The following is a 26,794-nucleotide window of genomic DNA, read 5'->3' on the forward strand; positions in this document are numbered from 1 at the left end:
CCGTGAAGGAGAATGAAGATGAGAACCGAAAGAGACGGCGAGGATCGACCGTCGGCCGTCTTTGCATTCCTTGAAATCGCCATCCCGGGAATGAGATGTTGATGCAAGATTACTTCGCGGACAATCCAATATATCCGCCGCACCTCTTCCGGAGAAGGTACCGAATGCGTCGATCCCTCTTTGTAAAAATAGTGCAAGCTTTTGCGAGGCCAATTGTCGGTATTTTACTCAAAGAAGAAATGCCGCGGGCTTGAAGGGATTCAGTGCATATTAAAAAAATCTCAACAGCTCTGCGGGTAATTGCATACGGCATTCCGGCTGACTATGCCGACGAGTACCTTTGCATTGGTGAAGATACTGCAATTGAGGCAGTGCGTACGTTTGCCAAAGTGATCATCCGTGTGTGTGGTCCTGAATATCTTCGGGCACCCGACGAGGAAGACACAAAAAAGTTTATGGCATCAAGTGAGAGAAGAGGTTGGCCTGGCATGCTAGGAAGCATTGATTGTATGCATTGAACTTGGAAAAACTGCCCGAAGGCATGGCAGGAAATGTATTGTGGCAAGTCTCGTGATGCAACAATTGTGCTAGAGGCCGTATCATCCGAGGATTTATGGATTTGACATTGCTTTTTTTGGTATGCGGGGTACTCTCAATAATATCAATGTGTTGCAATTGTCTCATTTGTTTGCTAGGATTGCTAGTGGTGATGCTTCTGCTTGCAACTACACTATCGATGGGCATGACTACACAAAGGGGTACTATCTTGCACATGGTATCTACCCTTGTTGGTGCACATTTGTTAAGAGTATCAGAGACCCCAAAACTAGAAAACAATGTGAATTTGCAAGGGTACAAGAGGCAGCCCGAAAAAATATTGAAAGAGCATTCAGGGTTTTGCAATCTAGGTTTGCCATTGTTCGTCGTCCTGCTTGTTTTTTGGGACAAGCGATCCTTGAAAACATCATGACATGTTGTGTTATTCTTCACAATATGATTCTTGAAGATGAGAGAGGCATGAATTTGAAGTTCTTCTATGACAATGTGGGTAGCCGTGTCAAACAAGTTAGAGACCCTAACCGCATTAGAGCATTTTTTCAGACCTATCGGGAGATTGAAAATGCAAACACCCACTTTCAGCTTCAGGAGGATCTCATTGAGCATTATTGGCAAAGGGCTGGGCGGTAACACATTCCATTTTTGCATTCATTTCAGTTAATTCATGTGTGATTTGTATTCGGGACAAGTTTTGTATTGAATTATTTAGTTTGCTTCGGTGATTTCAATAATTATTGTAATTTGGATGATTGTGGTATTGTAAGATTGAAATTTTATCTTATATTTAATTAGTAATTCTAAATATGTGGCATATGTGTCAAATTCAGATAAAAACACATCTGATTCCTGCGCCGGCCGAGCACTCCGTTTTACATTTTCGCTATGCAGGGTCTGCTAGAGATGCTGTGAGGGCACCTGTCTCTTTCTCGGTTTGGGTGGTGTGGTACTAGCCATATTGCTGGGCACCAATTCTAACTAGAATATGTTCATTCCTAAAAAAAAGAACAAGGGCATATTTTAGCAAGTATTAACAAGAGATAAAATTTCCAACAAAAGATATGTACTCCTCACATCACATTTTTCCAACAAAATTTCCACAAGGATTAGACATTTCTCAGAGGTTACCAACGGACACAACTTCTAATCATCACATTTTTCCTTTAGCACCGTCAGTAACCAAGACAAGTTGTGCTACAGGTTACAACATAAATAGCTACTTTACATGATAAAATACAACAACTCTTCATGAGAACAGCACACCTTTAGATTGTGTTGAGGTTGGATTTTTTTTCCTTATCCTAACAGCCGATATATTTGAACATAATCATAGTTAAACATGCCGATGTCTCAAGAATCCAAACAAACACCAGATTTTTCGCCCTTCTGCATATGTTTCCACAACTCAGCATTGTTATTCACATACAGAAAAAGATAATAAGGCTCTTCAGTCATACGAGTATATGGTCTAAAAACATCAAAATAAGGCCATAAATGCTGATAACAGAGACATTAGTAGGATTCTGCTAATCGCAAGTTGCCTCATTCAAGTACAAACATCATATGCAATTTGATCCTAAACAGCATGCAGATTGAAGGGGAAGTGAATCCGATAATTATCACATTGTTTATATCCTTATAGGTTGCAATGAGCCCATGTTCGACAGATCCAATCTATTTGCCAGACCTCAGATATGAACCACCGTTATATGCATAGCATAGACAAACTGCTGCCTAACCAAATTCAAAAGATTCGTGCGCGTTGCGTTGGGAGCCACCAACGAATTGACCTAGCCACACAAAGATCCCAACTGAGCCAGCAAGGGAATTATGGGTCGACTGTCTATTGGCATTATTCACTGGCTAGTGTGAAGTGTTGTGGCCCTGTTTCTTCCTTCCAATCAACGAACCGCAATGCGAGGAATCCGTAGTTCAGAATTTTTTGCCTTGATGTTCGTCGTCAATTCCTCGAAAGATTCAGGTATAGAGTGGTACTCATGAAACATGAGTCCTTTTGTCCTTCATAGGGGAAGAGAAGACAATCATAATGTTAGTTTCACACATGATAGATGCAAAGAAGAAAAATTAAGAAAAAACAGACTTACCACTCATGAGGATGGCAGTAGGTTAGAAGATGGTCGGCAATGGTGAGAGGGCGCATGGAGGGTCGGATCCTATCCTTCCCGTCATGTATTTGGCATGACACTGCTAGCCGCTCAGATAAACCTGTCCTTATGGAGTGCACCACAACAGGGTCACGGTGCAAAGAGAAGTAAATGGAATTGCTGCTCACAGATGGGAGGTCCCTCGCCGAAACAGAGAGGCACCGATCCCTGTTGAGGAACAGCGCGTGGCCACCGAGGCAGTTCACTGGGATCAGCTCACCGCGGTCGATGTCCAACGCAAATAGCCTATAGGCATTTTGCTGTAAGGGCTCCACGCCACAATGTTGCCCGGTTAAATGGTGGACAGCAAGCAGCACTTGTCCACCGGACTCTACGAGGAAGTAGTTGCATAGGCTCGGATTACCGAAATCATTTGGAACATGAGCAAGCACAGGATGTGGTGATCTCGGGTACAGCTGCATGATCTCTCTTGAGCCACCCATGGCGACGGTGGCGTAAAGCCTTCCTTGGAAGGGCAGGATGCTCCTAAGGAAAAGCCCTCGGTGGAGGACCTCCCAAGTTGGGCGGCCAGCCTCGGCGCCGATCACCACGCGCGTCCAGGGGAACCAGGCCACCACGGCAATGGAGGTCGCGGACGCGCTGCAGACCGCGGCATTCATGTCAAGCAGAGAGTTCCGGTTCCTGACGGCTGCGTGGAACACGGGGACGAGGGACGGGAGGTCGACCACGACCCGTGTGAAGGGATGCAGCACCCGCACGGCGGTGGTGCGTTTGTTCAGAAGAATGATCAGTCCTTGGGTGAAGCCGACGATCCTGTGGCGCCGGAGCTCCGGCAGGCGGACGCGGAGGCGCCTGGCCGTCTGCGTGTGGAAGAAGCTGATCTCGCCGGCGTCGTCCGGGCGTACCCCGTCGACGTCGCAGAGGGCGACCCAGCCGCGCGGCAGGAGGTCCGGTTTGCGCAGGGTGGGGTCGCGCGCGTCGCTCGTGCAGCTGCGCCAGCCGGAGCAGACGGCCCGGAAGACGATGTAGTCCACCACGTCGTCGGCCAGCAGGCGGCTGGTGACGAGGTGAACTACATCGGTGGGGAGGGAAGCCCAGCCGCTTGCCTCAGGGGTCCGCCGGCGCTTGCAGGCAGAGAGCGGGGCCAAGGAGGGGCCTTTGCGCCGCCTTCCCGCCGTCTCCGTCCATGACGAGGCCGGAGTAGAAGGGGGTAGCTTTTTCCCCATCGCGCGCGCGCAACCTCGGCTTGCTCAGATCTCCTCCGCCCTCTCCTCCATCTAAATATAGGCCGTTTCGTCTCCGACACCGGCCGGAACTTGAACTGCAGGGGAATCAATCCGAGGAGTGACGGGGAAATCCGAGGGAGGAAGAAGCCTAAGACGTCGCGGATCCGGAAAATCGGGAAGAAATTAACTACGAAAGAGGTAGGTGAGGAAGAAACTTACGGCCGCCGGTGTTCTGTCGGGGTGAGAGGCCGGAGGGGATGGATGGAGGCACGCCGCCGGAGGGGATTGAGGCAGCCCCCTGCTACTGCTCGGGATGAGATTTGACGGCGATTCCGGTGCTCCAACGGGGTCATCATTCGTCAATTCTCCATGCTCTGGACAATAAACTACTCAAGGTTTTTTTTTTTTTGACAATACTCCAGTCAAGGTTAACACTACTGAGGGTGTGTTTGGTTTGTGCCCCGATTAGCCCAACCAAAATTTTGGCATGACCAAAGCAAGGGCATGACCAAAATTTTGGTGAAGTTATTATCGTCTGGATTAAAACCATTGTACCTATCCGAAATTTAGCAAAATTGTTGGGCCTCCATTTGGTTTGGAGCCGCCGGGTTGGCAAAAATTTGATAACTTAGATTGACTAGCACCTGATTTGTTTTTATTGTCTAAAAAAACCTGATTTGGTTTTAATTTAGTTTCAGTGTTGAGCCAATTTAAAAGGTACACACCAAATCTTAATTAACTACAGTGTACTAAAAGGAAGGAAATGTATACGCAAAAGTATAATTGTACAGGAGATACTATGTCACGGTTCAGAAGTATTATGAGGGCGTGCACGGGGTCCACCACAGGGAAAGCACTAAGGCGGTTGGGGGCGAACGCAGGGCGATCGTGCTCCAGCGCTAGGGTTAGGGTTTTCTGCTGGGGGTGGCGAGGGTTCGACGGCGGCTGGGATTGCGAAGGCGCATCCTCGACGCGGGTCGGCGACGCTGCTTACTGCCAGGGGCGGAGCCATGGCGGAGAAGGCAAGCGATATGGCAACTGCCGGTTCGGAGAGTCATGTGCCCCGGGTTTCGACGAAGGCGGTGGCTGAGGCCACTCCGACGAAGAAGCTGGGGGAGTCAGCAGGCCGGGGGCGTCTAAGTCGCCGACGGAGTGCAAGACCCCAGATCCAGCAGCTAGCCTTTCGGCGAGGATGGGGAGATGGTTCTCCTTGATAAAGAGGCCGATGGATTTGTCTTCGAAGATTCTAATCTTTCTCACCCCAAGGCAACGAAATGGTCGACTGTGGGAAAGATATGTGCCTCAAAACCAATGAAGAAATCTGTCCTGGAGAGAACCTTGCCCCGGGCTTGGGGTTTGCATAAGGAGGCGAAGTTCAGGGATATGGGATCCAACATCTTTGTTGTTCATTTTGGCTGTGAGGGCGATTGGAAGCATGTGTTACAGAATGGGCCTTGGAAGTTTGATTTCTCTATACTGATCATGAAGGACTATGAAGGGGCGGTGAGGCCATCGGAGATGGTGTTTGATAAGATTGATATTTGGGTTTGCGTGAGTGATTTGCCACCTGACAAAAGAACTGAGAAATTTGGAAGAGCTCTTGGCAATTGGTTGGGAACTGCGATGAAGATGACACGGATAATGACGACATTGCCCGTGGCCAGCACCTTCGGGTGAGGACCACGATCTCGGTTTTTGAACCCCTTATCCATTGTTTCAACCTGAAGAAATCAAAGGAAGATACGGAAGGGACATGGTTTGATTTTCACTATGAGAAAATTCCTCATTTCTGCTTTGACTATGGGAGGCTTGTGCATTTGGGTGGGATCTGTACCCCCCCCCCCCCGAGCATGCGTCTGTTCATTGGGGGGGAGTGGTTATGTGCTTCACCAGGAAGAAATACTACTGGAAAAGATGCCTCGGCTGGAGGAGCTGCAAGTACCAGTACCAGTCGTGCTAGCTCACATGGAGCCGATGGGTATGGTGAAGGAAATATGCCCTAGAGGCAATAATAAAGTTATTATTTATTTCCTTACTTCATGATAAATGTTTATTATTCATGCTAGAATTATATTAAAAAGAAACATAATACATGTGTGAATACATAGACAAACAGAGTGTCACTCGTATGCCTCTACTTGACTAGCTCATTAATCAAAGATGGTCATGTTTCCTAACCATAGACAAAGAGTTGTTATTTGATAAACGGGATCACATCATTAGGAGAATGATGTGATTGACTTGACCCATTCCGTTAACTTAGCACTCGATCGTTTAGTATGTTGCTATTGCTTTCTTCATGACTTATACATGTTCCTATGACTATGAGATTATGCAACTCCCGTTTACCGGAGGAACACTTTGTGTGCTACCAAACGTCACAACGTAACTGGGTGATTATAAAGGAGCTCTACAGGTGTCTCCAAAGGTACATGTTGGGTTGGTGTATTTCGAGATTAGGATTTGTCACTCCGATTGTCGGAGAGGTATCTCTAGGCCCTCTCGGTAATGCACATCACATAAGCCTTGCAAGAATTGCAACTAATGAGTTAGTTGCGAGATGATGTATTACGGAACGAGTAAAGAGACTTGCCGGTAACGAGATTGAACTAGGTATTGAGATACCGACGATCGAATCTCGGGCAAGTAACATACCGATGACAAAGGGAACAACGTATATTGTTATGCGTTCTGACCGATAAAGATCTTCGTAGAATATGTAGGAGCCAATATGAGCATCCAGGTTCCGCTATTGGTTATTGACCGGAGACGTGTCTTGGTCATGTCTACATTGTTCTCGAACCCGTAGGGTCCGCACGCTTAAGGTTTCGATGACAGTTATATTATGAGTTTTGATGTACCAAAGGAGTTCGGAGTCCCGTATGAGATCGGGGACATGACGAGGAGTCTCGAAATGGTCGAGACGTAAAGATCGATATATTGGACGACTATATTCGGACATCGAAAATGTTCTGAGTGGTTCGGGTATTTTTCGGAGTACCGGGGAGTTACGGGAATACGGGGGAAGAAGTATATGGGCCTTTGCTTTAGGGGAGAGGGAGAGGCAGGCCACGCGGCCCCCATTGACTAGTCCGAATTGGACTAGGGGGAGGGGCGGCGCCCCCTCCTTCCTTCTCTTCCCTCTTCCCCTTCCTTTTCTCCTACTCCTACTACATGGAAGGACTCCTAGTTGGACTAGGAAAAGGGGGATCCTACTCCCGGTGGGAGTAGGACTCCCCTAGGGCGCGCCATAGAGAGGGCCGGCCCTCCCCTCCTCCACTCCTTTATATACGGGGGCAGGGGGCACCCCATAGACACACAAGTTGATCCTCGTGATCGTTTTCTTAGCCGTGTGCGGTGCCCCCTTCCACCATACTCCTCGATAATATTGTAGCGGTACTTAGGCGAAACCCTGCGACGGTAGGACATCAAGATTGTCACCACGCCGTCGTGCTGACGGAACTCTTCCCCGACACTTTGCTGGATCAGAGTCCGGGGATCATCATCGAGCTAAACGTGTGCTAAAACTCGGAGGTGCCGTAGTTTTGGTGCTTGATCGGTCGGGCCGTGAAGATGTACGACTACATCAACCGCGTTGTCATAACGCTTCCGCTGTCGGTCTACGAGGGTACGTAGACAACACTCTCCCCTCTCGTTGCTATGCATCACCATGATCTTGCGTGTGCGTAGGAATATTTTTGAAATTACTACGTTCCCCAACAGTGGTATCAGAGCCTAGGTTTTATGTGTTGATGTTATATGCACGAGTAGAACACAAGTGAGTTGTGGGCGATATAAGTCATACTGCTTACCAGCATGTCATACTTTGGTTTGGCGGTATTGTTGGATGAAGCGGCCCGGACCAACATTACGCGTACGCTTACGCGAGACTGGTTCTACCGACGTGCTTTGCACACAGGTGGCTGGCGGGTGTCAGTTTGTCCAACTTTAGTTGAACCGAGTGTGGCTACGCCCGGTCCTTGCGAAGGTTAAAACAGCACCAACTTGGCAAACTATCGTTGTGGTTTTGATGCGTAGGTAAGATTGGTTCTTGCTTAAGCCCGTAGCAGCCACGTAAAACTTGCAACAACAAAGTAGAGGACGTCTAACTTGTTTTTGCAGGGCATGTTGTGATATGATATGGTCAAGACATGATGCTAAATTTTATTGTATGAGATGATCATATTTTGTAACCAAGTTATCGACAACTGGCAGGAGCCATATGGTTGTCTCTTTATTATATGCAATGCAATTGCGCTGTAATGCTTTATTTTATCACTAAGCGGTAGCGATAGTCATGGAAGCATAAGATTGGCGAGACGACAACAATGCTACGATGGTGATCAAGGTGTCGTGCCGGTGACGATGGTGATCATGACAGTGCTTCGAAGATGGAGATCACAAGCACAAGATGATGATGGCCATATCATATCACTTATATTGATTGCATGTGATGTTTATCCTTTATGCATCTTATCTTGCTTTGGTTGACGGTAGCATTTTAAGATGATCTCTCACTAATTATCAAGAAGTGTTCTCCCTGAGTATGCACCGTTGCGAAAGTTCTTCGTGCTGAGACACCACGTGATGATCGGGTGTGATAGGCTCTACGTTCAAATACAACGGGTGCAAAACAGTTGCACACGCGGAATACTCAGGTTATACTTGACGAGCCAAGCATATACAGATATGGCCTCGGAACACGGAGACCGAATGGTCGAGCGTGAATCATATAGTAGATATGATCAACATAGTGATGTTCACCAATGAAACTACTCCATCTCACGTGATGATCGGATATGGTTTAGTTGATTTGGATCACGTGATCACTTAGAAGATTAGAGGGATATCTTTCTAAGTGGGAGTTCTTAAGTAATATGATTAATTGAACTTAAATTTATCATGAACTTAGTCCTGGTAGTATTAGCATATCTATGTTGTAGATCAATAGCTCGCGATGTTGCTCCCCATTTAATTTTTATATGTTCCTAGAGAAAACTAAGTTGAAAGATATTAGTAGCAAAGATGCGGATTGGATCCGTGATCTGAGGTTTATCCTCATTGCTTCACAGAAGAATTATGTCCTTGATGCACCGCTAGGTGACAGACCTATTGCAGGAGCAGATGCAGACGTTATGAATGTTTGGCTAGCTCAATATGATGACTACTTGATAGTTTAGTGCACCATGCTTAACGGCTTAGAATCGGGACTTTAAAGACGTCTTGAACGTCATGGACCATATGAGATGTTCCAGGAGTTGAAGTTAATATTTCAAGCAAATACCCAAGTTGAGAGATATGAAGTCTCCAACAAGTTCTATAGCTAAAAGATGGAGGAGAATCGCTCAACTAGTGAGCATGTGCTCAGATTGTCTGGTTACTACAATCGCTTGAATCAAGTGGGAGTTAATTTTTCAGATAAAATAGTGATTGACAGAATTCTCTAGTCACCATCACCAAGTTAGTAGAACTTCGTGATGAACTATGATATGCAAGGGATAACGGAAATGATTCCCAAGCTCTTCGTAATGCTGAAATTGATGAAGGTAGAAATCGAGAAAAACATCAAGTGTTGATGGTAGACAAGACCACTAGTTTCAAGAAAAAGGCAAAGGGAAAAAGGGGAACTTCAAGAAGAACAACAAGCAAGTTGCTGCTCAAGTGAAGAAGCCCAAGTCTGGTCCTAAGCCTGAGACTAAGTGCTTCTACTGCAAAGGGACTGGTCACTAGAAGCGGAACTACCCCAAGTAATTGGCGGATATGAAGGATGGCAAAATGAACATAAGTATATTTGATATACATGTTATTGATGTGTACTTTACTAGTGTTTATAGCAACCCCTCAATATTTGATACTAGTTCAGTTGCTAAGATTAGTAACTCGAAACGGGAGTTGCAGAATAAACAGAAACTAGTTAAGGGTGAAGTGACAATATGTGTTGAAAGTGGTTCCAAGATTGATATGATCATCATCGCACACTCCCTGTACTTTCGGGATTAGTGTTGAACATAAATAAGTGTTATTTGGTGTTTGCGTTGAGCATGAATATGATTTGATCATGTTTATTGTAATACGGTTATTCATTTAAGTAAGAGAATAAATTGTTGTTCTGTTTACATGAATAAAACCTTATATGGTTACACACCCAATAAAAATAGTTCATTGGATCTCGATCGTAGTGATACACATATTCATAATATTGAAACCAAAAGATGCGAAGTTAATAATGATAGTGCAACTTATTTGTGGCACTGCCGTTTAGGTCATATTGGTGTAAAGCGCATGAAGAAAGTCCATGCTGATGAGATTTTGGAATCACTTGATTATGAATCAGTTGATGCTTGCGAACCATGCCTCATGGGCAAGATGACTAAGACTCCGTTCTCCGGAACAATGGAGCGAGCAACATATTTGTTGGAAATCATACATATTGATGTATGTGGTCCGATGAATATTGAGGCTCGCAGTAGGTATCATTATTTTCTGATCTTCACAGATGATTTGAGCAGATATGAGTATATCTACTTGATGAAACACCCAAGTCTGAAACATTTGAAAAGTTCAAAGAATTTCAGAGTGAAGTGGAGAATCATCGTAACAAAAATAAAAGTTTCTACGATATGATCGCAGAAGTAAAATATTTGAGTTACGAGTTTGGCCTTCAGTTAAAAACAATGTGAAATAGTTTCACTACTCACGCCACCTCAAACACCACAGTGTAATGGTGTGTCCAAACGCCATAACCGTACTTTATTGGATATAGTACAATCTATGATGTTTCTTACCGATTTACCAATATCGTTTTGGGATCTTGCATTAGAGACAGCTGCATTCACGTTAAAAAGGGGCACCATCTAAGTCCGTTGAGGCGACACAATCTGAACTGTAGTTTGGCAAGAAACCAAAGTTGTCGTTTCTTAAAGTTTGGGATTGTGATGCTTATATGAAAAAGTTTCATCCTGATAAGCTCAAACCCAAATCAGAGAAATATGTCTTCATAGGATACCCAAATGAGACTGTTGGGTACACCTTCTATCACAGGTCCGAAGGCAAGACATTCGTTGCTAAGAATGGATCCTTTCTAGAGAAGGAGTTTCTCTCGAAAGAAGTGAGTGGGAGGAAAGTAGAAAACTTGATAAGGTAATTGTACCTTCTCCCTTATTGTAAAGTAGTTCATCACAGAAATCTGTTCTTGTGACTACTACACCAATTAGTGAGGAAACTAATGATGATGATCATGTAACTTCAGATCAAGTTACTACCGAATCTCGTAGGTAAACCAGAGTGAGATCCGCACCAGAGTGGTACGGTAATCCTATTCTGGAAGTCATGTTACTATACCATGACGAACTTGCGAACTATGAGGAAGCGATGATGAGCCTAGATTCCACGAAATGGTTTGAGGCCATGAAATCTGAGATATGATCCATGTATGAGAACAAAGTATGGACTTTGATGGATTTGCCCGATGATCAGCAAGCCATAGAAAATAAATGGATCTTCAAGCGGAAGACGGACGCTGATAGTAGTGTTACTATCTACAAAGCTAGAATTGTCGCAAAAGGTTTTCGACAAGTTCAAGGTGTTGACTACGATAAGAGTTTCTCACTCGTATCTATGTTTAAGTCTGTCCGAATCATGTTAGCAATTGCCGCATTTTATGAAATCTGGCAAATGGATAAACAAAACCGCATTCCTTAATGGATTTATTAAAGAAGAGTTGTATACGATGCAACTAGAAGGTTTTGTCGATCCTAAAGGTGTTAACTAAATATGCAAGCTCCAGCGATCCATCTATGGACTGGTGCAAGCATCTCGGAGTTGGAATATACACTTTGATAAGTTGATCAAAGCATATAGTTTTATACAGACTTGCGATGAAGCCTGTATTTACAAGAAAGTGAGTGGGAGCACTACAACATTCCTGATAAGTATATGTGAATGACATATTGTTGATCGGAAATAATGTAGAATTATTCTGCAAAGCATAAAGGAGTGTTTTAAAGGATTCTTTCAAAGAAAACCTCGGTGAAGCTGCTTACATATTGAGCATCAAGATCTATAGAGATAGATCAAGACGCTTGATAAGTTTTCAATGAGTACATACCTTAACAAATTTTTGAAGTAGTTCAAAATGGAACAGTCAAAGAAAGAGTTCTTGCCTGTGTTATAAGGTGTGAAATTGAGTAAGACTCAAAGCCCGACCACAGTAGAAGATAGAGAGAGAATGAAAGTCATTCCCTATGCCTCAGCCATAGGTTCTATAAAGTATGTCATGCTGTGTACCAGACCTATTGTATACCCTGCCCTGCGTTTGGCAAGGGAGTACAATAGTGATCTAGGAGTAGATCACTGGATATTGGTCAAAATTATCCTTAGTGGAATAAGGATATGTTTCTCGATTATGGAGGTGACAAAAAGGTTCGTCGTAAAGGGTTACGTCGATGAAAATTTTGACACTGATCCAGATGACTCTAAATCTCAATTTGGATACATATTGAAAGTGGGAGCAATTAGCTAGAGTAGCTCCGTGCAGAGCATTATTGACATACAAATTTGCAAAATACTTACGGATCTGAATGTGGCAGACCCGTTGACTAAACTTATCTCACAGGCAAAACATGATCACACCTTAGTACTCTTTGGGTGTTAATCACATAGCGATGTGAACTAGATTATTGACTCTAGTAAACCCTTTGAGTGTTGGTCACATAATGATGTGAACTATTGGTGTTAAATCACATGGCAATGTGAACTAGATTATTGACTCTAGTGCAAGTGGGAGACTGAAGGAAATATGCCCTAGAGGCAATAATAAAGTTATTATTTATTTCCTTACTTCATGATAAATGTTTATTATTCATGCTAGAATTATATTAAAAAGAAACATAATACATGTGTGAATACATAGACAAACAGAGTGTCACTAGTATGCCTCTAATTGACTAGCTCGTTAATCAAAGATGGTTATGTTTCCTAACCATAGACAAAGAGTTCTTATTTGATAAACGGGATCACATCATTAGGAGAATGATGTGATTGACTTGACCCATTCCGTTAGCTTAGCACTCGATCGTTTAGTATGTTGCTATTCCTTTCTTCATGACTTATACATGTTCCTATGACTATGAGATTATGCAACTCTCGTTTATTGGAGGAACACTTTGTGTGCTACCAAACGTCACAACTTAACTGGGTGATTATAAAGGAGCTCTACAGGTGTCTCCAAAGGTACATGTTGGGTTGGTGTATTTCGAGATTAGGATTTGTCACTCCGATTGTCGGAGAGGTATCTCTAGGCCCTCTCGGTAATGCACATCACATAAGCCTTGCAAGAATTGCAACTAATGAGTTAGTTGCGAGATGATGTATTACGGAACGAGTAAAGAGACTTGCCGGTAACGAGATTGAACTAGGTATTGAGATACCGACGATCGAATCTCGGGCAAGTAACATACCGATGACAAAGGGAACAACATATGTTGTTATGCGTTCTGACCGATAAAGATCTTCGTAGAATATGTAGGAGCCAATATGAGCATCCAGGTTCCGCTATTGGTTATTGACCGGAGACGTGTCTTGGTCATGTCTACATTGTTCTCGAACCCGTAGGGTCCGCACGCTTAAGGTTTCGATGACAGTTATATTATGAGTTTTGATGTACCAAAGGAATTCGGAGTCCCGTATGAGATCGGGGACATGACGAGGAGTCTCGAAATGGTCGAGATGTAAAGATCGATATATTGGACGACTATATTCGGACATCGGAAAGGTTCTGAGTGGTTCGGGTATTTTTCGGAGTACCGGGGAGTTACGGGAATACGGGGGAAGAAGTATATGGGCCTTATTGGGCTTTAGGGGAGAGGGAGAGGCAGGCCGCGCGGCCCCCATTGACTAGTCCGAATTGGACTAGGGGAGGGGCGGCGCCCCCTCCTTCCTTCTCTTCCCTCTTCCCCTTCCTTGTCTCCTACTCCTACTACATGGAAGGACTCCTAGTTGGACTAGGAAAAGGGGAATCCTACTCCCGGTGGGAGTAGGACTCCCCTAGGGCGCGCCATAGAGAGGGCCGGCCCTCCCCTCCTCCACTCCTTTATATACGGGGGCAGGGGGCACCCCATAGACACACAAGTTGATCCTCGTGATCGTTTTCTTAGCCGTGTGCGGTGCCCCTTCCACCATACTCCTCGATAATATTGTAGCGGTGCTTAGGCGAAGCCCTGCGATGGTAGAACATCAAGATCGTCACCACGCCGTCGTGCTGACGGAACTCTTCCCGACACTTTGCTGGATCGGAGTCCGGGGATCGTCATCGAGCTGAACGTGTGCTAAAACTCGGAGGTGCCGTAGTTTTGGTGCTTGATCGGTCGGGCCGTGAAGACGTATGACTACATCAACCGTGTTGTCATAGCGCTTCCGCTGTCGGTCTACGAGGGTACGTAGACAACACTCTCCCCTCTCGTTGCTATGCATCACCATGATCTTGCGTGTGCGTAGGAATTTTTGTGAAATTACTATGTTCCCCAACATATGGCACTAGGAAGGAATTTCCACGGTCGAGGGAAGTGCCTACAAGAAGGAATTTGTCCACTGATTTTACCTCGTCTGTAGCTACCCGCTCTGGCGGGAGCTACGGGCAGGATGGGGAGGGTGTTTCTGCACCCAGAGTAGGCGAGGACCGAGCGACCTATGCTCGTGGAGGTGATCTTAGGCTGAGTCTTGATCAGAAGAAGGAGAGGGACCTACGGGACAAATTGATTGAGCAAGGTCACTACCGGCGTAGGGAGTCTGAAAGGGAAGGTAACTGGGATATGAGGGGAAAGAACCACAGTGTTGGACATGTTTTTGATGGATATGAGGATAGATACCAGGGCCACCGGGCTTATGAGGATGACAGATTGGGCAAACCCTTTATGCATGGCGGACCCGTTATGCATGAGGAGAGGAGTCGACGTAAAGGTTACTATGTTCGGAAACCTCGCATGGAGGGCAACTACCAGCAGGGCAACTCATCTCTTTCAAGGATGGATTTGGACAGTAGAAAAAGAAGACCAAAGCAAATGTGGGTGGCCAAGGGGGAACTGGACAGACAGGGCACTAGTGATGGGTTCATTCGTGATACAAGGTGCAAGACGTCTTCAGTGTTTGACCGCATTACTGAGAAGGATGATGGATCGGCGGACCCAGATGAACGGGGCCGCCGAGAGCAATGAATATCTTGGCCTGGAACTGTCAGGGATTGGGGTTGGACTCGACAGTTGGCGAACTCAGAGACCTGGTACGATCGTATAACCCGGCGGTGGTGTTTTTAAGTGAGACAAAAAAGACGGCTAGGGCCTTGGAGAAACTGAAGTGGAGTTTGGGGTTCAAAGAGGGGGTGGCTGTTGATTGCAAGGGAAGGAGTGGTGGTACTGCTCTTTGGTGGCGTGACAATGCGCAGGTGACAGTCCGGCCTTGGTGCCAATATGTCATAGATGTCGTGGTTGCTTTCGAGGGCAAGGCCTATAGAATCACTAGGTTCTATGGGAGCCTAAAACAGAACTTCGTTCTAAATCATGGGATGCTTTGAGATATCTCAGAAGGCAGGATGATCAACCGTGGATTGTGTGGGGGACTTTAATGAGGCACTTCTTTTGACTGAACAACATGGTGGCAACATGCGAAGTTTTACGCAAATGGATGACTTCAGAGAGTGTCTGGCTGATTGTGGTCTTGCCGACATGGGCTACTTCGGGTATCCGTTTACGTGGGATAACAGACGAGAGGGGGCCGACAATGTCCAAGTCAGATTGGACCGGGCAGTGTGTAACGATGGCTTTTTGAGCATGTTCCCTCACACCTCTGTCGAACACATCATTACTGAGGAATCTGACCATAATGCTATCTTGGTGCGGGCTAGGGAGACGGCTCCCGACGCCAGACAGAATGGTCCGCGGAGATTTATGTATGAGGAGATGTGGACTAAGCATGAGGGATACGATGCTATGATTACTGAGGCGTGGAACAATGTGGCGGCTAATGGTCTGGGTGCAATGAGTATGGGCGAGAAGCTGAAGGCAGTGACTGGCGATTTGAAGCACTGGGGCCGAACGATTTTTGGATCTGTGAGGCGGCATATTAAGAATCGCAAGATTGACCTTGGGCATGCAAGATAGCGGGCACTCGTCTCTGGAACCTCACTCGAGGTCTGGGATCTGGAGGGCCAATTGCGTGAGCTATATGAACGGGAGGAAATCATGTATAAACAGAGATCTAGAGTGGGCTGGCTGCGGGAGGGTGACCAGAATACTCGTTACTTTCAAAACCAAGCCAGCCATAGAAGGAGAAAGAACACAGTTCGTGGTTAAAGAGGGAGGATGGCAGCAAATGTACCATGGATGAGGGGATGCGAGCTATGGCAGCATCTTTTTATGCCAACCTATTCATTTCGGAGGGGCCTACCGGAACGGATAGGATCCTTGGGCTTATTGATGAGGTTGTCACTCACGACATGAATGGCGATATTACTGCTGCCATTTCGGATGAGGAAATTGAACAAGCACTGTTTCAGATGGGAGCGACGAAAGCACCGGGGCCGGACGGCTTGCCTGCGTTGTTTTATCAGAGACACTTGTCTCTTCTGAAACAGGATGTTTGTGCGGCCATTCGTGATTTCCTCCGGTGCCAGGGTGAGAGGCCGGAGGGGATGGAGGCACGCCGCCATGGAACACTGAAGAAACGCCTTTTTTCTTTGATCCACACGCCAGAGCTTTTTTTAGAAGCACCTTGTAGCTTTACCTTTTTCTGAGACAACCATGTAGCTTTACAGCATAATATCAAACGAAATTGCCGCCTAGTTAATCGGGCAGGCACGTTCGCCCGTTTAGCACACTGGTCTGTTTAGCAGTTCGGCCTTATGGGCTGTATTTGGGCCATTTTAGGCCTATTAGGCTGATTACATATATAATTCAGAAAAAATGCTCAAAAAAGAAAATCAGATCAAAAAGGAAAAATATGAAAAAATGGGTCATGACGTGCCGGTCCACATGCCTAGCCTCCAGGCCCAGGCACGGCCCCAGACATGCTGTGTGCAGGGCACATCTCGTTTAGCCCGTGTCGAGCCTGGCCCATGGCGGGCGCTGCCGGCGTGCTCGCGGACTGGCCTAGTTGTCCAGGCCCGTTTGGTCAGCTTTGCGCCGGAGGGGATGAAAATGCAAATCACTCGGCAAATCCGCCTACCACAGGCATTGCCCGGACGCGTCCACAGACAGTGTCGGGCGCCCCCCATGGCAGCCACACTCCTTATTTAAACCTCAAATGCATGTCATTCATGCACGATGATATAACACAACATTCACCACAATTCAATAATTCAACAATGCAACAAAGCAAAAAAGAACACGGTTCAACAATCCAAACATGCTAAAATAAAAAACAAGTCCGGGCCACGGCTGGCCAACTTGATGGATCACTCGTTGGACGTAGTTTTGTTGTCTTGACTGATACAACCTACACTATCTATTGTAAAAGGTAAATTACATGCATAGTTTTCTAAAGTATCTCCAATAAAAGTTCCATTTTCTACAATATACTTGTATGAATATTGTTCTGATGACGTACCTTGTCGGTTAGCAATCACAGCAGGGTGGTCTCAGATCTTCTCGTGGCTCCCATACTATGGCAGCCGCTCATACCTGCACCCGGCGTGTTAGGGTTTCTCGTGCCTCCCTTCGGTGCCGCCGTTGGTCTACCTCGTCTCTTGTGGTCTTAGGGCGATGGAGGCGTGGTGGATCCTAACCCTTGCCGGCGGGAGAGCTTCGGTTTCTAATTTTTTTTAGTTTTGTTAGGGTTTGTGTCCTACTCAGAGATGCGGGGCCCCGACTGCTATGTAGATGGAATAAGGTTCTCCCTACCTAGCCCACGTTCCAATGATGTTTCTAGCATCGCCCGATAGCGTGTGGAGGTTTGTCTCTGACGGATCTCATGGGATTCGGTCGGCGTTGGTCTTCGGTGGATCCACGTGGATCCGGTCTTCGTTCGTCTGTGTTCGTGTGTCTACAGGTTGGATCCTCCGATCTACACTTTCTTCATCGGCAGGGGTTGCTCTGATGAGGGAGGGACGATGACGGCGACACGCCTTCGACTTGCTCCAGTGCTTTGTAGACGTAGCTAGGCCGTCTACAGACCTGGCTTGGATGAAATTTTGTACTTCTGGTGTTTCTTTGTACTACCTTGACAGCTGATGGATAGATCGAAATTTCTCCTCGGAATTTTGTTGTTGTTGTGATGAATAAAGTAAAAATACTAGCTCATATCGTTATTTTGCACTAGAGGCCCGATATGTCAGCACCGGCCCGTGGGATACCTGCTGCACTAGACGCACCCAACTTCCCTTGCACCATTTAAAACGTTAGGGAAATCTGGAAAAAATATTTAGTACGCCAGCAAATTATCAGTATATGTTGTCACAAAATTTCAAATCAAACTTTAAAGCATTGCTTGAGATACAAGAAAAGAAAAATTGTAATCAATAGAGATAATGGGCAAATCTTCTGCAAAACTTATATTATATAAATGCTATTCACCGTCAGATTTGTAATTTTAATATCTAATTTACATTTTGAATTTTGTGATAACATAGACGTGTCAACATGCTACTTTTTTTTCAATATTTTAATAAGTGCATCCGAGACTGAACGCACCATAAGCACCGGTGCACCAGATACCGGTTAACAAATTTTTTTGATACCTCGCGAGAGCTGCCACACCTATGCAAATGTGCACGATAGATTATCGAGTTTTCTTGTCTTTTTCTCGCTAACGTAGTGGGCCAGTTTGGTTGGTGACTAACTTGGTCATAGTTTGTTACACAATTTTCATCACATTTGCCTTACTTTATGTGTTTAAAATATTTAGCCACACTTTGGCTTGTCTTAGAAAATCTTGCCACATTTTTTATATGTGCAACATGGAGCTTATTTCTCACATATTTATTTTTTGCATTGTGCGCTGATAGAACCAAATACCAACCTAGTTTGACCACACTTGCTTAACTCGAGTAGACAATATGTGACAAAGTATGGCTAGGAACCAAATAACCCATGCAGTGTTACCACCTACCGTGGATGAGCAAAACGATGAACTATATTTGTGTATTTATTGTTATACGATTATTACGCCTGATCGATGTTTCTGTTAGAGATATATTTGGGTTACTTGTATTTGGTAGTCTAATATTTGTAATCTGTCTCCTACCTTATCTCTAGGAGAGGCTTCTTGCCCTCCTAGTCTTGTACTCAATATATACTCGCCCTCGAGGCTCAATAATACATGCATCATATTCCACAACAATCTCTCTCTCTCTCTCTCCCTTCTAACAGTTTCTGCTCCACTAACCCATAAATGGATAAGTTGTATAACACATATCCCGCAATACAGGCTGCAGTTCATACAGGTTCAACCCATCCTGTATGAAATCCCTGCATTTTTCATGTGCCCCAAAGGGATTGAATTTCTGCACATGTGATCAGAGAATTATTGGAAGACCAGCTGAGCATTTTCTCCTTGGAGGTCCCATTTTGGTTGGGAGAGTTGGTAGCACGGCGTTTGTTCAGAGTTGGTAGCATGGCGTTTGTTCGCTTGTGAAAAAAGGAGAGGTTCTTTAGAGAAGGCGCCTAGTAAAGGTACAGAGAAGTTTCATCCGCTAGGTAGGACAAGACTTGCGAAACTTGTTCACTACTAGGGGCTAAATGGGCAAGCTGGAGAAAGAAAAAGGCCATGACGCATCAAAGAGAGGCCAAGATAATCAGAGACGGTCAGAGGGAACTAAGTTTATTGTCGGAAATGGCAACACCACTCGCTTCTGGGAGGATACATGGCTTGGTGATGCGCCTTTGGCGATTCAGTATCCGTCCTTTTATCGTATTGTTCAGCGTCGGGAGGCTCTTGTTGCCACGGTTATGCAGTCAATTCTCCTCAATATTCAGTTTAGGAGGGTGCTTGTGGGCGAACGATGGGAAACATGGCTTCACTTGGTGCGTAGACTGATGGAGGTTCAGTTAGCTCCTCAGCCCGATCAGTTGTGTTGGAAGCTTACTAGATCTAGGGAGTTCACAGTCAAATTGATGTATATCGATATCATTAACTCTAGTGTTATTCCTAGTTTCAAACATGTTTGGAAAGTCAAGGTTCCTTTGAAGATTAAAGTGTTTATGTGGTTCGTCCATAAACAAGTAATTTTAACAAAGAATAATTTGGTTAAACGCAACTGGACATGTTCTACTAGGTGTACTTTCTGTGATCGGGACGAGACTATCAAGCACCTCTTTTTGACTGCCCGTTGGCAAGAGTTTTGTGGCGCTCTGTGCAAATTGCCTTTAACATTACTCCTCCGACTTCGGTCAACATGTTATTCGGGACATGGCTTCCTGGGATAGAGTCCGAAATAGCTAGACACATTCATGTAGGAGTATGTGCGTTGTTATGGGCAATTTGGAACCGCAAAAATGATTTGGCTTTTAACATAACAACAACTATTCATTTTTTGCAGGTTTTATCCTGGTCTACTGTGCTGATCCGTATGTGGTCCTTACTCACTCCGACGGAGGCCAGGGAGCGTTTGGTTACTGGATCTGTCCTGTGGGAGATGGTAGCGTGGGATATTTTCAACCGGTTTGGATGGCCGGTCATGTAATAGGATAGACAATTAGTTTACCTATCTTCTATTTTGCCAGCCGGTTGTGGCTTCTTGGGCATTTTGTTATCGGCGTTGAGGCTCTGTGTGAGCTAGCCGTTCTTTTTTGTTTTCAGACTTTAAGATCTTATTAAACCTTATTTACTTTTTAATAAATGTGGCTGTATGCGTTGTTCTGATGCAGAGGCCGGGGAGTTTCTTTTTTTTGAAAAAAGGGAATTCTATAGCGTCCTCGCGATCCACGGCTTGATATTTAAGTATACAACCCTAGTATACGCTCCAACCGAAGAAATTGATGGATGGAGGGCAGATTTCAACTGTTGTACTAAAAGAAAGCAGGAACACGTGTGACCAAAAATATCAGGACAAACCAACTTCTTGTTTCCCCACACGCAACGCGAATGCGGAGAAGGTACGTTTTCCGTTGGTATCCGTTTGTCTGTACACAAGGAGGAGGGTCGCTCGCCGCCGCCCCAACGCGTCGTGAAGGAGGAGCGTCGCTCGCCGCCGCCCCAGTCTAAGGCGTGTGGGCGCATTCTGCACTACCTTCACAGGGACGGCTCCTCGACGTCGTCTCGGAGCGCCATGACGACGCAAGAGTACACCGGCTGGGAGCAGCGCCGGCGGGACAGCCGCAACGCCGTGCATCGATCCAAGTTTGTGGACTCAGATATCCCGCCGCCGCTACACATCGCGGCGGACTCGGAACTGGCGTACACCTCGGCCCTGGATCGCTCTGTGACCAAGTCGGAGATGGCCAAGCGCCGTCTCCGCCTCCTCGACGGGGAAATGGCCAGATACGGCGAGGAATGGTCACTCACCGAGATCGCCGCCACCGTCAACGACGACGCCTCCAACGACCGCCGCCCTCCCCCCAGCCCACGTGCTCGGTGGCCGTGGCCGCACTGCGCACGGCAGGAGGAGGCGGAGAGGATCATCCGCGAGCGTCATGCGGCAGCTGGGAAGCCCTGCCGCGACGTCTCCACCTTCCACCGCCCCAAGCCTGACGACTCCGACTCCGACACCGGGTCAGGCAAGTGACCTACGAGTTCACCATGAAGTATATGATAATTTAGGGTTTTAGTTTTGGGTTTTTAGTTCACCGGACGAATCATTCGGTTTTATGTACAAATTATCCTACTTTCAATGAAATCCGTCATGTTTATATCAAAATTTGTCTATTTTTTAATTTCATCCGGTTGATTTAAGTTGCTGTGAAAATATATGAGGCTACGGTCCACGGACTGATCCCTGTCCGCGGCTGGATGGAGGATTATTGCGGGTTGTCATTGGAAATGCGGGTTCTTAAAAGAAATATGACAAACAGTATCAATGGGACTGCCCACGCACGTCCAACTTGTACTGTTTCGGGCGTCCCCGTAGCGAAACAGCACACATTGACGTTAAGAGCAACTTGTTCCTTCGTCAAGCTCGCGCCGCGGAGGAGGTCGAGGGGGGCGCGCGCTACTGCTAGAGAGGTCAACGCTTTCCACCATTGCTTGCTTAGCTCTTTGAAACATGACCCGGTGGATTTGTTGCTTTCCATGTCGAATGCCGACTGACGATCGCCGTCGATCTTCCCCTTTGGATTTCTGACTCCTTTTGTTCCCAGCAAGCACTGGGGTTTCCCCTGGAATAATTTCATCGGATTTAGACTCCAGCGAGTGATGCTGCTCGTGGTCTGCTCTTTGTCTGTCTGTTCCTCCATGAAACAGAGCATCTGTTCTTCTGTCCTAACCTGTTTCATCTTCATGATTGGCGCAGGCCTGCAACAGGAGCTGCTGATCCGTCTCGAATCAACAGATGGGTTCCCTCACAAGTAAGTTCTCTCCTCAACTAATCAGCTTCCTCATGCTGCATCACTGAAATCCGACAACGCCATCTGACTCCAATACTCTATAACCACATTCCAGGTTCTTCCTGGGTGACGAGCTTGTGTGGGAGCCCGATATGCTCCGGCCAAGACGCCATCTCATGCGCTTTGAAGCAAATGTTCGACTCCTCCACCTGCACGAACCATCTGGTGGCGACCGGCATCGCCGCGCTGCTCGGGTTTGTGCTCGCACTCCAGGTGCTTGTCAAAATTCCACAGAGCAGAGCGGCTGCACGGCAGCTCGTCAGTCTCAGCTCACCGCTGCACTTGGCTGCTGTGGCCTTCAGTGCCTGCCTGGGTTTGGTTTATCTCGGGCTGGGGATGTGGATGCTGGGGAGTAACTTCAGTCAGGATGCCTTTGCTGTTTACCTTCCACACTGGTGGCTCATCACATTATCTCAGGGACTGAATCTGATCCTTACCAGCTTGGCTTTCAGCATCAGGCCTCGGTTTCTTGGAGCGGCATTCGTCTGGTTTTGGCCGGTCTTGCTGACCGTCTATGCAGCATTCGTTTGTTCTTCTTCAGTTGTTGTTATTGTTGCAGAGAAGATGATAACTGTCAAGGGCTGTTTGGATGTTCTGTACTTACAAGGTGAAGTGGTCCTCCTCATTTATGGCGTCCAGCACAGCCATGACGAAGAGGGCTATGGAGGAATTGGAAATGGTTTATACAAGCCCCTCGACACGGAGGAGACAGACGGTGAGGCAGCTGATTCTGAGGCTCATCAGGTCACTCCCTTTGCTACTGCTGGTTTTTTCAGCGAGATGTCGTTTTGGTGGTTGAATCCTCTAATTAAGATGGGCTATGAGAATCCCCTTGAGGACAAAGACATGCTTCTTTTAGGCGCCACAGATCGAGCACGAAACCAGTACTCGATGCTCATGGAGAAGCTGAATTGCAGGAAGCAGTCGCCGGCGCACGCCACACCATCATTCTTCTGGACTATCGTTTCTTGTCACAAGCGTGCCATCATGGTCTCGGGTTTCTTTGCTTTGCTGAAGGTTCTCACCTTATCCACTGGCCCAGTAATTCTCAAGGCATTCATCAATGTATCACTTGGGAAAGGGACCTTTAAATACGAAAGCTATGCGCTGGCTGCATTATTGTTCGTCTGCAAATGCTGTGAATCATTGTCGGAGAGACAGTGGTATTTCCGCACTCGAAGATTAGGACTGCAGGTGAGGTCACTCCTGTCAGCAGCTATTTATAAGAAACAACAGAAGCTATCAAACTCCGCAAAAATGAAGCACTCTTCTGGACAAATTATGAACTATGTGACCGTCGATGCCTATCGGATTGGGGAATTCCCATATTGGTTCCATCAAACATGGACAACAATTGTTCAGCTTTGCATTGCTCTGGCAATTCTATACAATGCGGTTGGTGCTGCAATGATTTCATCATTGGTTGTCATCATTCTCACCGTACTCTGCAACGCTCCACTAGCCAGATTCCAACACAAATTTCAGAGTAAACTTATGGAAGCACAAGATGTGAGATTGAAGGCAATGTCTGAATCACTAGTTCATATGAAGGTCTTGAAACTTTATGCATGGGAAGGCCACTTCAAGAAGGTCATCGAGGGGTTGAGGGAAGTTGAGTACAAGTGGTTGTCAACATTCCAGCTTTGGAGGGCATACAACAGTTTCCTTTTCTGGGCTTCTCCTGCTTTGGTTTCTGTGGCAACCTTTGTAACATGCTATCTTTTGAAAATCCCTCTTGATGCTAGCAATGTATTCACCTTTGTGGCAACTCTACGTCTCGTGCAAGACCCAGTTAGGACCATACCGGATGTTATTGCAGTTGTGATACAAGCTAAGGTTGCTTTCACTCGGATATCAAAGTTCCTTGATGCACCTGAGCTAAACGATCAAGTTAGGAAGAAATATTATGGTGGCATTGATTACCCTATATCGATGAATTCGTGTAGCTTCTCGTGGGATGAGAATACATCAAAACAAACTCTAAAGAATATAAATCTCGCAGTCAAAGCTGGAGAAAAGGTTGCAATTTGTGGAGAGGTTGGATCAGGAAAGTCGACACTTTTGGCTGCTGTACTCAGATAGGTCCCCAAAACTGAAGGCGCGGTATGTTTTTTTCTTACTAACTTCATCTTCTAATGAAATAGCATCCATACTCAGAATTTAGATATTTATACTATATGTTTAAGATAAACATAGCCTATTGTCAACAGCAGCGTCAAGTTCGGTTTGCAAAGTTGTTGTGAAAATTATGGTTGACAATATTTGCCAACATGAAGTATGTTCATCAATTCATTTTTTTTCTAACAGCTTAATATAAAATTATTTATCTTTGGATAAACATTTCAGATCCAAGTCTGTGGGAAAATAGCATATATTTCTCAGAATGCATGGATCCAAATAGGAACTGTGCAAGACAATATTCTCTTTGGATCGTCGATGGATAGGCAAAGATACCACAACACACTCGTGAGGTGCTCGTTGGTCAAGGACCTTGAGATGTTGCCATATGGAGATTGCACTCAAATTGGAGAGAGAGGAGTAAATCTTAGTGGTGGTCAGAAGCAGCGCGTCCAACTTGCTCGTGCACTATACCAAAATGCAGACATCTATCTTCTTGATGACCCTTTCAGTGCTGTTGATGCCCATACAGCCACGAGTCTCTTCAATGTAAGGATCATATCAGCAGATGCTGATTGTATTTCTATTTGATTATGAACTGTTTTGACAAAGCTCTTTGTAACAGGAATATGTCATGACTGCTCTATCAGACAAGACCGTACTTTTGGTGACGCACCAAGTGGATTTTTTACCCGTATTTGACTCCATTTTGATACCTCTCTCCACTTTGATGAAGTCTCTTCAATGTAAGGAACATATTTTTTTTTGAATGTCACCGGGGGGGGAGAAGAAATTCTCCCCACCTGAATTGTATTCATCTGTTGCCTATAGGCTTTGCAGCCTAATACAAGATAGGGTTCAAGTGAACCAGAAGTACAGGGGATACAAGAAGGAGAAATAATAAAAAAACAACACACAGACAACACATGGCGAGGGGGGACACAACACAACCAGGGATGCCACGGGCGCTCGAACTGCAGCGGCGAGCCGGGACTAAACCATGACACTGTATCATCGACGCAATCGAAAAGCACCGGGCAACCAAGACTGCACAACACTGCGACACCTCCTGTGTCATGGGGTACATTCGAACGGTCATGCCAGGCCGAGACGACGCCACGGCACCTGTGTGCCACCGGCGTAGTCGAAGGGCACCACCAAGCATAGAACACCAAAAACAACACAACAAAGGGCCACCACGGGCACTCGAACTGCAGCAGCGAGCCAAGATTAAACCATGACACTGCACCGTCGACGCAATCGAAAAGCATCGGGCAACCAAGACTGCACAACGCCGCGACACACCTGTGTCATGGGGTGCATTCGAACGGTCACGCCGGGCCGAGACGGCGCCACGGCACCTATGTGCCACCCGTATAGTCGAAGGGCATCACCAAGCATAGAACACCACAGAGCACACCCAAAACATCACAAGATCGGGGGTTGAAGACAACGCCATCAAGATGGGAACGACGGGAAGCGTCACCGCTGTCTCGGCCAGCAGCAGCCGGCCGACCATGGATTTCTCCCAAACCCCGGTCACATCCTCTACGCGACGAGACGCAGAGCAGCCGCCAATAGCGCGGGGTAGCGCCAAAAATGGACAGCCCCAGATCCAGGTGAATCCGACCGGCAGAGACGCCGGCAGGCACCCTTGATGCCGAGGCCACCGGTGAGGAGCACCGGTGCGACGCCCCCAGCAGGAAAGGCTACAAGACAGCTGCAGCCCACCGAGGGAACTGGGAGGTGGAGGGCTCCAAGGAGCAGGAGCCACGACGCCACCTTCGTTTGGCAAGCACGCAAAGGAGCACGACAACGACGAACAAGGTGGGAGCGAAAGACGCGACAACTGGATCTGCGGAAGACGAGACGCAGAGTGCACAGCAGGCGGTCGATGACGCGAGCTTGAGGGCGGGAGGCGGCGGAGGCCTGCGCAAGAGCGTGGAGCAGGGGACGCCGCGCCCAGCTTAGTAGGCAACGGCGGGTGGAACCACCGCCGAGGCAGCCTCGAGGCCAGGCCACCGGAGCCACCCGAGGGTGCCAGAAGCCCGCAGCCACGGCGCGCCGGCCCGATCTGAAAGGAGGGAGTCGGCCGACCCCGAGGAGCGGCCAGATGGAAGCATCAGGCCAGATCCGGAAGCCCCCGATGCGGACGAGGGGAGGGGGCGGCAGGACCAGAGCACGCGCGCGGGGCGGATCCCGCCGCCGCCAGCCGTCGACGGGCTTTGCCCGATGTCGTTTT

At 46.7% G+C, this 26,794-nt stretch overlaps 1 protein-coding gene and 1 pseudogene across 1 annotated transcript; one reads left to right on the forward strand and one right to left on the reverse strand.

The window, feature by feature from the left end:
• Positions 1-1,903: 1,903 nt before the first annotated feature.
• On the reverse strand, positions 1,904-4,296 carry LOC119331897. The gene is made up of 3 exons (XM_037605076.1): positions 4,127-4,296; positions 2,661-4,002; positions 1,904-2,574 (listed from the first exon to the last, which is right to left on the reverse strand). Exons 2-3 carry the CDS (start codon positions 3,905-3,907, stop codon positions 2,457-2,459), a joined length of 1,365 nt encoding a protein of 454 aa, XP_037460973.1. The 5' UTR covers positions 3,908-4,002; positions 4,127-4,296; the 3' UTR covers positions 1,904-2,456.
• Positions 4,297-22,012: 17,716 nt separating this feature from the next.
• The window catches only part of LOC119331899, an 11,203-nt pseudogene continuing 6,421 nt past the window's right edge, over positions 22,013-26,794 (forward strand).

Source organism: Triticum dicoccoides, chromosome 7A, assembly GCF_002162155.2.
Source record: "Triticum dicoccoides isolate Atlit2015 ecotype Zavitan chromosome 7A, WEW_v2.0, whole genome shotgun sequence".
NCBI classification, from domain to species: domain Eukaryota; kingdom Viridiplantae; phylum Streptophyta; class Magnoliopsida; order Poales; family Poaceae; genus Triticum; species Triticum dicoccoides.